The sequence below is a fragment of the Propithecus coquereli genome, unplaced genomic scaffold, assembly GCF_000956105.1.
Source record: "Propithecus coquereli isolate 6110/MARCELLA unplaced genomic scaffold, Pcoq_1.0 Scaffold775, whole genome shotgun sequence".
Lineage (NCBI taxonomy): Eukaryota > Metazoa > Chordata > Mammalia > Primates > Indriidae > Propithecus > Propithecus coquereli.
The window spans coordinates 162189-173834 of NW_012153896.1; the positions used below are offsets into that span (position 1 = coordinate 162189).

Here is an 11646-nt window from a genome sequence, read left to right on the forward strand (position 1 = left end):
GGCAAACCTGGCCTGTGTCAGGTTCGCCTCCTCCGGGAAAGGTAGGCAGCATTCTTCCCCAGTCTCCCCCTTGCCAGACTCGGCCCAGCTGCCACCAAAAGCAAGTCACGGTAAGTAGCCTAGGCCAGGTGGACACCCGACGACCCCACACAATGACATTTACAGGGGGAACTGTGTCCTGAGTCACAAACAACCTGCCTACCCCTGTGTTTGGGGTTCACAACTGCAGCAACCTCTGCTCTCTAAGAACCCCGGCTGTGTGTCCCACTGGGACCAGTCAGGGTACACGGAGCCCCTGTGACGTCTGTTCGATGGTGTGTTAAGTGCACTTTTAACCAATTTTGTCAAAGCGCTCAGCTTGTAAAGTTTGGGTGCAGGCCTTTTTCATTATTTCAGCAAAGCGACCCCTCAGTCTCTCCTCTTTCTCCGCGGGCCACCCCAGGCCAGGCCGCGGGCGCAGTGGAAAGCTACTCGGCTGGAAACTTGTCAGAACACGGCTCAGGGCGCGACAATCTTATCAGCCGCTTTTCTGTTTGGGGCTGGATAATGAGTGACATTGGAGGCTGATAAGGCGGGTGACGGGGACCGCGCTGTATATAAGGCGCGGCTCCTGCTGCTGCGGTACGCTCATCCCAGCTCGCCTTCTCCCTCGACTTGGGTCCGGGAAGAACGAACCATGAAGTGGCTGCTGCTTCTCGGCCTGCTGGTGCTGTCCGAGTGCACCGTCTACAAGTGAGTCCGCGACGGCTTCCCGGGGCCACCTCCCGGCCCCTTGGCTGCCTCTCATGTCACCTTTCTTTCCTCCCACATTTTTCTTCTTCCCTTCTCCCCTCAGGCAAAGCCTTCCCGTCCTGGCTCTCTCTCCACCTTTCTTGGGGGCAGCCTAGGCTTCTCCCCGGCCCTGTCACTAGGCAGCAATTGCTGAACTTCTTTGCATTATTGGGCAAAAAAAATGGGAGCTTCTCCTCTCTTCCTTCCTTTTTTTTTTTTTTGAGACAGAGTCTCACTCTGTCGCCCAGGCTAGAGTGCCGTGGCTTCAGCTTAGCTCACAGCAACCTCAAACTCCTGGGCTCAAGCGATCCTCCTGCCTCAGCCTCCCGAGCTGGGAGTACAGGCATGCGCCACCATGCCTGGCTAATTTTTTCTATATATAATTTTTTTAGTTGTCCAGCTAATTTCTTTCTATTTTTAGTAGAGACGGGGTCTCACTCTTGCTCAGGCTGGTCTTGAACTCCCGAGCTCAAATAATCCTCCCGCCTCGGCCTCCCAGAGTGCTAGGATTACAGGCGTGAGCCTCCACGCCCAGCCTCTTCCTTCCTTCTTTCCCTCTTGGACCAGCTTCCTTTCCCCTCTGGGGCTTCCGCAGCACCCCATGAGCAGAATCCTTGCCTACTCACTCTTCCTCCTCCGCACCGCAGGGTCCCCCTTGTCAGGAAGAAGTCCTTGCGGCATAACCTGCTCAAGCATGGCCTGCTGAAGGACTTCCTGAAGAAGCACAGCATCAACCCAGCCAGCAAGTACTTCCCCCAGGAGGCCACCATGCTGTCCACCCAGCCCCTGGAGAACTACCTGGACGTAAGTGTATGGGCAGGTGGGGGGCCGGCTCCAAGGACTTGGCTGGCCAGAGAGAGGCCATCCCAGGGGTCTCAGAGGACAGGCCAGGGCTCTAATCTCCAGGCAGTAAGCCAGGGGCTGCTCCCCGGATCTCAGCAGCCCAGAGCTTTCGGGAAAACTCCTGTCGCTCTCGTTTTTTCATTGATTCATTCATTCGATGTTTATTTCCACTGAGCACCTTGTCAGGGCCCGTGCTGGGCCTGGGGGATGGCAGTGAGCAAAGTCACAGTCCAGTAGGCAGAGGAAGACAGTTATCAATGAGTAGAACAACCAGGATGAGGACACGAAGTGAAGGTGTCGCCCTGTGAGGATGTGACGCCTGGTGGGCAGGGAGGCCCCCCAGGGGCCGTGAAGGAAGAGCAGGAGTCTCTAAGAGCGGGGGAGAGAGCTCCCGAGAGCCGGACCACTTGTGCCAGACCCCGAGGCAGGAGGCGGCAGAGTGTGTTTGAGGAAAGGAGGCCTGTGCGTGCGCAGAGAGCACAGAGGGACGCAGGGTGCTGGGAGGGGAGGCCCGGGGGGCCCGGGGGCAGGGCCAGGACAGAGAGAGGCCAGGGACAAAGGAGGTTTGTATCCTAATTGCCACCAATGTATCTTAACCAGGGGTTGACATGATCAGATCTGAGTTTCAGGAGGATCATTCTGACTCTTATTTGACACCCAATGGCAGGCCATTGCATGTCCCCTCTGTGAATGGCACAGGGCCACCACGGGCACAAAGCAGTGTTGCCCATGGTTAAGAGCTTGGCCTCTGAAATCCACCAGGCCTGGTGCAAATGTGGGTTCTAATGCTCCCAAGCCATGTGACCTTGGGCAAGTCATTTAAATTCTCTGAGCCTGTCTCCTGGTCTGCAAAACAGAACCACTAATATCTCCCATCAGAGCGTTGTTGCTGGTAATAACACAACAATGTTTTCCGGAGTGCTCAACACAGGGCCTGGCTGGCCCTCGGTAAGAGGCTTAGTTAGTCTGTTTGTTGATTTGACAAATAGTTAAGAAGCACCTACTATATACCAGAGACTATGCAAGTTGCCAAGGAAATAATGGTGAATAAGCAAAGATCCTGGAGCAATATTCTAGGAGGGAAGACAAACAAGCATGTGAGATAATTTCAGGAAACAATAAGGGCCAGGAAGAAAGATTAATTAATTGGAGCAAGAGAAAGAAGAAGAGGGAGGGGCTAATTTAGACAAAGTGGTCAGGGAAGGCCTCTTGGCAGAGGTGACATTTGACTAGAACTCTGAATGATTGAAGAAAAAGAAGTCAGCCAAGGAAAGATCTAGAATAAACATTTTCCTAGTACAAGGAAGAGCAAGTGCAAAGGCCTGGGGTAGGAATGAGCTCATCATCGTCAAAGGATAGCACATAGATCAGTGTGGCTGGAACACAGCTGACAGGGGGGAGGTGCTGCCACTGAGAATAAAAATACTGACAATGCCCTTTCTTGCAACCTGTGGTACACACCTAGATTTAGAAATAAGAGATCTCAGGCTAGGTGTGGTGGCTCATACCTGTAATCCCAGCACTTTGAGAGTCCAAGGAGAGGGGACTGCTTGAGGCCAAGAGTTCAAGACCAGCCTGGGCAACATAGTGAGACCCCCTCCCCCCTCCCCCACCCCTGTCTCTACGAAAAATAGAAAAAATTAGCCGGGCGTGGTGGTGTGAGCCTATAGTCCTAGCTACTCAGGAGGCTGAGGTGGGAGGATGGCTTGAGCCCAGGAGTTTGAGGTTGTTGTGAGCTAGGCTGATGCCAGGGCACTCACCTGGGCAACAGAGTGAGACTCTGTCTCAAAAAAAGAAAGAAAGAAAAATCAGCCGAGACTGGTGACACGTGCTTATAGTCCCAGCTACTCGGGAGGCTGAGACAGGAGGATCATTTGAGCTCAGGAGTTTGAGGCTGCAGTGAGCTATGATGACCCCACTGTACTCTACCCTGGGCAAAAGAGCAAGACTCCGTCCCTCCTCCCAAAAAAGAAAGAAAAAAGAAATAGATCTCTAAAAAATAAAAATAGGAGATCTCGACAGGTTTCCGTCTTTAGGTGACTTGTATATCTCCCGATCAACAATTTAAGGAATAGGCATTTACACCTTAACTCTGCTGGGTGCTGTAAGGCTCCACCCTGTCCTTGGTCCTCGGAGAAGTGCTGTCTCTAGGATGGCAAGACTAAGACACACGAGGCCATGGCTGGAGAGCGGAAAGCAGATTGCTATTAGGTGCTAAAGGTACTTAGGAGAGAACAGGCAGAGGGTAATCCGGGGAGCAATCTGGGAAGCCTTCAGGGAGGAAGAGAGACCAGGGCTGGGCTTTGAAGGATGAGTGCTTTGGAGGGAGAGAAAGGCAAGAACTGTGAAGGGAAAGGTGGGGAGGCAGAGTGAGGAGAAGACCCAGAGACAGTCCCTGGGGAGGCCCGGAGCGGGAGGCTGGATCGTGAACGTGCCGCCCTGGCCCTGGCAGACGGAGTACTTCGGCACCATCGGCATCGGAACCCCCACCCAGGACTTCACCGTCGTGTTTGACACCGGCTCCTCCAACCTGTGGGTGCCCTCGATCTACTGCTCCAGCGCTGCCTGCAGTGAGTACCTGCTGCCCTGCTGCCAGTTCCAGCTGCCCCTGGGAACCCGGAGCACTCATGGGCTTCAGACGGGTCCCACTTCAAGCCTGTCGGAGTCTCAGGGATTCACTCAACAGCGTACACTGATCACCCACCATGCGCCAAGCACTGGGCTCGGGTGCCCTGGGGGTGCATGGATAAATCAGACATGGTGCCCGCCCTCAGGAGGTTCGCAGTCCCAGGGCAGAGAGAAGCTCTCCTAAATAACCACCGCCGGGGAAGAAAGTGTTTGGGGCCCAAAGCAAGAAGGGGCTAAGGGGCGACAGGACGGCCAGCCGGGAGAAGAGTCCAGGGTGAGAAAATGGCTCCAGAGCCTGGCTAGGGCACCTACAGGTGGGCGATGAGCTCATTTTTTAAAAATATCATTGGTTTGCTCATGTCAGAGAGTTCGTCTTTGGAAGTCATGGGCAATGCTGGAAGTTCCTTCCTCCTCCAGATTTTTAACCTGAGTTTTACATGAGCAGGTGCCCACGGACCGGCCCTCGTCACAACAGGAGCACGGGTCACGGTGCGAAGGCTCCTGTGACTGGGCAGCCACAGGCTCTGCTCCACTCAGCGTCTGCCTGGGGGGTCCTTGGGAGGACGGTGGGGTTGGCTGAGGACCTTCCATCGGTGAGATAGTCCCAACTAATCCAACAAGACAGGAACAGAAGCTGGTGTCTCTTGGGCTCCAAAGGTCTGGGGAAAAGGTCACCTTCTACCCCAGAGCCCCACTCAGGACCACGGTGCCCCATCCCAGGGAGATATCCTCCCACCCACCCATGACCCCTGGCGTCTGGAGGCCGACGATGCGACTTCTCGCACCCACAGCCGATCACAACCGCTTCAACCCCGAGGACTCCTCCACCTACGAGGCCACCAGCCAGTCCATCTCCATTACCTATGGCACCGGCAGCATGACAGGCATCCTCGGATACGACACCGTCCACGTAGGTACCAGCAGGCTGTCACCACGTCATGCCCAGCCCTGGGGCCAGCTTCTGAGGGCCTTGGGGACCACAGTGCACCCCTAAAATAAGCTCATTCAAGCAAGATGAGTCTTAGTGTTCACAAAAGCAACTAGCGGTTGGGTGGAGGAGGAGAGGTGGCAGAGATGTCACAGACATTTCTAGCTGGGACGGTAGTGGCTAAGGGGGTGGGCTGCCCAGAGCCATAAGCCAGCCTCAGCCCCACGCAAGCTGCATGTTATGGAGGGGTGAGGGGTGGGAAGGAGGTAAATAAAGGCTCAATTCTCTTTTAGCACCTCCTCCTCCCCCCATCCGTAGCCCCTCTGAGTCACGAAACTCCACAACCCCCGTCCCCCGCAACAACTTCCAGGGCATGGCAGGGTCAGGGCCCTGATTCGCCCGGGGTCTGCTTTGCATCTGCTGGTGAGAAACACACATGCACAGTGACCATCTGCTCTCCAGCAAAATCTCACACCGAGCCACAGGCTGCGGCCATCTGGAGATGAGCTGCCACGGTTACCTCCAGGGGAGACACGAGCATTCCAGGACACAGCCCCTGTCCCCTCCTTCCAGCCTGATGCCCCGGAAGCTGAGTCCCACACAAAACAAGCCAGCGCCACTCTGGGCCCAGGGCTGGCGCTCAGCAGAGCTCTGGGAGCGTGAGTCGATGGTGAGCATCATTCGGTCCCCCCACTCAGGTTGGAGGCATCTCTGACACCAACCAGATCTTCGGCCTGAGTGAGTCAGAACCCGGCTCCTTCCTGTACTACGCTCCCTTCGACGGCATCCTGGGCCTGGCCTACCCCAGCATCTCCGCCTCCGGGGCCACCCCCGTCTTTGACAACATATGGGACCAGGGCCTGGTTTCCGAGGACCTCTTCTCCGTCTTCCTGAGCTCGTAAGTTGGGTGGGGAGGGGCCTCCCCCAGAGAGGTCACGGTCACCTGGCCCGGCAGGGAGCCATCCCGGGCTGGGTGGGGGGAGAGGGTCTTAGAAAACAAGGGATTTGGAAAGTCAAATCTGAGCGTGGAAAAGTGTGTCTTTGGAGAATAACGTGCTAACTCTCTCTGTGACGAACCAAGTGCGTTCCGTCTCATTTTATCAGCGTGAGTCACTGTCCCCTTGATTTGCACAACACAAATGTCATCAGCCATTTGCTCTCCAGCCCCAGTTCCCTTGTTCTTGACCCTCAAAAGATAGTACTTAAAATGAATCCACTTAACACAGGGACCAAAATTTCATAGCAAAACAAAAAGAGAGAAGATTTAATCAGGACTTATATCTTGAACAAAGACATTCTAAAATGATGAAAGCAAGTTTCTTTGACAATTTAACAAAAATCTAGGTTCCACTTGCAACAGTGAGTTAATTCTAAGAATGAACAAAGAATAAACCAAGCATTGGTTTCGGCTGAGTAGAGTTTTATGCAGGAATATCTGAGAGTGTCACCAACTTTCCCAAGACACTCACCTCCTCCTCTTTTGAAAGGGTTCCTCGTCATTTGTGTGTTTCTTCAGCCGTTAACCATTCTGCTAGATTCTCACTGCATCGCACCGCACTGCCAAATGTTCACAGTAAGGGTGGGGTGAGCTAAGTGAGTGGGGTCATGTTATATAAATGGTGAGTTCTTCAGGTAATTAATTTCTTATTACCGCCTACATTTGCTTCCCCAACTAACCTGAAACTGCGGATTAGAAAACTACATTTAGAAAATGAACATTCCAATAACGAGGACCCCTGCAATTTACAATAAGAGGGCTCTTGAATCATTGTTTTCCTCTTGGCCACTTCATATTCAAATCTGCCTTCAGGAATGCTGAAATACTTCATGTGGGGCCTCTGTATCTCCACAACTAGATCAGACTCTCTCGATCTCAGCACTGTTGACATTTGGAACCAGATAATTCTTTGCTGTCAGGGGCTGTCCCACGCACCGCGGGATGTTCAGCAGCAGCCCTGGCCTCTACCCACTAGAGGCCAATAGTACCCCTACCCCCACACGAGCACGGCCATCAAAAATGTCTCCAGACATTGGCTATTGTCCCCTGGGGACAGAACTGCTGCTGGCTGAGAACCCGAGCTACACCATCACGTCCTTAAGAGCCACTGCAGTCATGCCTTCGCTTCTCTCGCGGTCCCCAAGGCAACTAGTGAGAAACCATACATTTTGAAACCCAGAGGACTTGGGTTCTTCTAATCTCGGTTCTGCCACATCCTGGCTGTGTGAACCTGGGCAAGTTCCCTCACCTCTCTGAGCCTCAGTGCCCTCATTGTAAAGTGGGAACAGTAGCAGTGACCGCTGCACCTCGGTGTGAGATGGGAAGAAGCCGTGTCTGTCACACGCTCAGCACAGGCCCTGGCACTGGAAAGTGCTCGATCAAGGGCAGCTCTTAGGACGCACGCAGCAGATGTCCCGGTGAATGACTGTGTCCCTGTCTTCTCCCCTCACTGTGCGCAGCGACGACAAGAGTGGCAGCGTGGTGATATTTGGTGGCATCGATTCTTCTTACTACACTGGAGAGCTGCACTGGGTGCCTGTTTCTTACGAGGGTTACTGGCAGATCACCGTGGACAGGTGAGACCACCACGGATGGGCAGCATCTGCCATGGGCCCCAGATCCCATTCCTCTACGGACTCGCACTTAGCCAGATTTCCAGACCCCGGGGAACAGCCAGCACAGGGAGGACGTGCTCCAGAAGGAAGCCGGAAGCAAACCAGAGAGACCCTGAGCAAGGCGTCTCACAGAGGAGCAGGGAGAGCTGTCTGGGAAGCCCAGACTCTGCAGGAGTGAGGCAGCCGCTTCCCCCCTGGTCAGAGGCAGGGCGATCTTCCAGCGTCCCGGAGGAGAGCTGGAGGACCCGCTTGACCACACATCTCAGCATTTAGGGGCCTGTGAGCCGGCACACGCAGTCCAAGGGGGGACAAAGCAGCTGAGAAATCGTTTGCAGCCATTCCTTCCCTCCCTACCCTCCAGGGCCTTCCCCCCAAGCCCTGGCAGCCTCATTCCCCCACTGTTCTTCCCCCGCTAGCCTGCCAGGTGCCAAATCGTGCACGTTTTCCCAAGAGGGAGTGATTTCCCAGGACACGACACTTCCAGCGCTAAAACTGGGCAAACCAGGCCGCGTTGGTCACCTCACATCTGCCCAGCCAGGCTAAAACTTCATCGGTTCCCGCAGCCACCCCCGCCCCCCGCGCCCCTCTTGTCTCTGTCCCTCCCTGCACGTCGTCCCCTCTGCTGCGGCGTCTGCTCCTCTCTTCACCTGCCTGGCAACTCTGGGGTCTGCTCCCCTGAGAAGCCTCCTTGGCTGCTGTCCACCACCCGTCACCCTGGACCATGTTTCTGTCCCTGCCACGTGTCCTGCCTGTCCTGCTCTTCCATAGCCGGCCACGCTGGGAGCTCCTTGTAGCCGGGAACCGTGTGGCTGGCACAGAGTAGGCACTCAGCAAATATTTGTTGAATACATGAATGCAGGATGGAGGAGGGAAACTGAAGTTGTATGTATTGGCCAACGGATGGGCTGGGGAGGGACTGTCTGCGGTCACCTATTTCTTCCTTGGGGAGATGCACCCCCAGGGGGTTCAGGAGATCCTTACCTGCATCTCGCCGGCAGCATCACCATGGACGGAGAGACCATCGCTTGCAGTGAGGGCTGCCAGGCCATCGTTGACACCGGCACCTCCCTGCTGACCGGCCCAACCTCCGCCATTGCCAACATCCAGAGCTACATCGGAGCCAGCGAGGACTCAGACGGCCTGGTAAGTTCACCCCGACTGCTCCGTTCTAGACTCAAGTGGTGGCATGTCAGGCAGAAGAACAAAAATCCTTCTAACCAGCTCACCCTCGCTCTTTCCAGATGGCGGTCAGCTGCTCGTCCGTCGACAGCCTGCCCAAAATCATCTTCACCATCAACGGCGTCCAGTACCCCCTGCCCGCCAGTGCCTACATCCTGGAGGTAAGGGGGCTTGGCCGTCATCTAGAGGGACCCACCCAGAATGTGGCCACACAGTCCTCTCTGCAAAGGAAAAATGCATTTGATGAGCTGAAGGCAAGAGGCCCGTTGACATCTGCTCTGACAGGCTTCAGAGAAAAAGAATATATTAAACATAGATGCCCGAATGAGAATTTGGATGCAGCCCCTAAGGGAAAAATCAAGGCAAAGGGTGACAGGCGAAAGGAGGAGTCTGTCTAATTGGACACCCGGGTCCAAGTCCTGGGGCTTCATTACTAGCCACGGACTCTGAGCAGGTTGCAACCTGTGTCAGCCTCAGTTTCCTCACCTAACACCTAGCGATGGCAGGTTTCCCCACCCCCGCAGTGTGGCGGGGTAATCAAATGAGATTGGCCACATCAGAGCTACCAAGGGGTGGGCGAATGGAAATCCTGACTTCCATAGGTTTGGGGTTTCTGACGCTCCTCCCGCCATCTCTACTAAGCAACAAATCTTTAGCCGAAGGAGCCCCAGGAAAACTCTCCGCCTTCTATTATAATGTCAGGTGGAAAACCAGTTTTGCCCAATGGAGTGATGTTATTCAACAAAAGTACTGATGCCTGGGCCCCCAGGGATTCTGATTACGTGAGGAGGGGGTGAGACCTGAGCAAGTGGTGGGGGAGGGCGGTGTGCAAATCTTCGCAGGTGTAGCTAAGGTTGCAGCCGGTGACCTAGTGAGGGAACAGGACCAACAGTCCCTCTGGTCTGCCACTGGACGGGATAATGAGAAAAGGCTGTGTCATCAGGGTTTCCAAACTCCTTCCAAGCAGCTGAGTTCTCCCTGAACCCCTTAGCTCCAGTGCTGATGCCAGGGTTCGTGTGCCTGCCAGAAACCCCAGATACTGTCCAGTAATCTGTGGACGCCAGTGCTTCTGAGAACCGCCCCATCCCAGACACTGGGCCAGGGAGCGCCTCGCACGCACCTTGCAGCCGGGCCACAGCACCCCGGGTGTTTACCGCCCAGGGCCTGTCACCGCTGAATCTGTGTCCCAGCTCTGCTTTTATTCCTTTTCTCCAGGAGGACGGGATCTGCACCAGCGGCTTCGAGGGCATGGACGTCTCCACTTCCACTGGAGAGCTCTGGATCCTGGGTGACGTCTTCATCCGCCAGTACTACACCGTCTTCGACAGGGCCAACAACCGGGTCGGCCTGGCTGCAGTGGCCTAAGCTTCCCAGGGAGTCTGACCTCCGCCCTGTGCCCGTTTTAGATGTACATAATTCTCCTGACTGTCCTTCCTCTAGGAGTGTGGAGGTGGATTGTTGGCCCTGTTCCCTGTCATGCCAATAATGTAGAATAAAAACAGAACCTACTGAAAAACATTTTGTGGAGCTGCTTCTCTTTGCTGACACTTCTTCACGTCGCCGGGGTCAGAAAACCGGGGGAGGGGGTGACACTGCATAATGGAGCCGGCAAGACAAAGGGGCCCCAGCAGGTCATGCTGGGAGCATCATCAAAAAAGACTTGGGGATCAGAAATGCTGGGATCGTTGTCTCTTTATGGAATCGGGCATAATAAGCTCTTGAAGAGTTGAGGGAGTCAACTTCTTACTTCCCCCAAAGCCAACGAGAGATAATGAGGAAAGGAAAGAGATCAAGGAAGGGGAGGTGGCCTCTGTTGGTGACGTCCCTAAACAGACAGGACAAGGCGGTGTTGTCTGCAAGACGTGGACAGGAGAGGTGAGAGAAGCTGGCGCCCCACCACCCTCCAGGCCGCCCTTGTGATTGGACGGCTGATCAAGCCTAAAAGACACATAGCTGATCCGTTTCCCCACCCGTAGTGTAAAGAGGACGGCCTTTCTGATTACATGAGTAACTGGGATGGCCTTCCACCTCCCTGAGCAGAGGCTATGAGGGGAAAACTAGGCATGCTCGTTAGCATATGTGCCCCAGAAAGGCAAACAGGAAATTGTCGCAGCAGCGCTTCTCAAAGTAAGTTTAGTAGCAAAATGTTTAATGAAAAACACAATCTCAAAATAAGTATGGAACATGCTACATTCTAGGCCCTTCTCCAAGGTTCACAAAGCACAGCTCCCAATCCAAGGCTCTGAGAAGTCCTGCCGCAAAGTGATCTGTTTCACTTTGACTCATCTTAGCTTGATCCCAGGTTCTCTCTTGCTAGCAAACCTGTTACAGCCCTGTGGTCCTGGCTGGACGTTGGGAAAATTCCCACAGCTCCTGCCTCTGCCGACAGCTGACCCAGGCTGTCCGCTGGAGACACTGGCCCACAGGTTGGGGCCGGGTTCTGGGAAGGGTGGGTGGGCTCCACTATCCAGTGCCCCAGTCACTCTCCTCCTCCTGAGCCCACTTTCCACAGCTAAACGATCTTTTTGAAACATAAATTTGATCACATCACCCCTTACTTCAAACCCTTAATTAATGCCTAGCAATTACAGTTGGAATCAAACAACAAATCTTTGGCATGGCAGCCAGGCCCTGCGTGCTCTGGGCCCTGTGAACCTTTCCCGCCTCACTTTGATCCCCTTCCC

General features: G+C 54.6%; 1 protein-coding gene across 1 annotated transcript; it reads left to right on the forward strand.

Annotated features, from left to right (window-relative positions):
* Positions 1 to 642: 642 nt before the first annotated feature.
* On the forward strand, positions 643 to 10327 carry LOC105825060 (pepsin A). The gene is made up of 9 exons (XM_012662729.1): positions 643 to 732; positions 1419 to 1575; positions 4067 to 4184; positions 5034 to 5152; positions 5869 to 6068; positions 7628 to 7744; positions 8782 to 8926; positions 9025 to 9123; positions 10178 to 10327. Exons 1-9 carry the CDS (start codon positions 677 to 679, stop codon positions 10325 to 10327), a joined length of 1161 nt encoding a protein of 386 aa, XP_012518183.1. The 5' UTR covers positions 643 to 676.
* The last annotated feature ends 1319 nt before the right edge of the window (positions 10328 to 11646 follow it).

Bases quoted from the DNA above. Each gene is read 5' to 3' on its own strand.
- LOC105825060 (XM_012662729.1), top strand. From the start codon at position 677: ATGAAGTGGCTGCTGCTTCTCGGCCTGCTGGTGCTGTCCGAGTGCACC. The intron at 1,576-4,066 runs GTAAGTGTATGG...TGGCCCTGGCAG, and splicing joins CCCTGGAGAACTACCTGGAC to ACGGAGTACTTCGGCACCAT. The intron at 6,069-7,627 runs GTAAGTTGGGTG...CACTGTGCGCAG, and splicing joins TTCTCCGTCTTCCTGAGCTC to CGACGACAAGAGTGGCAGCG.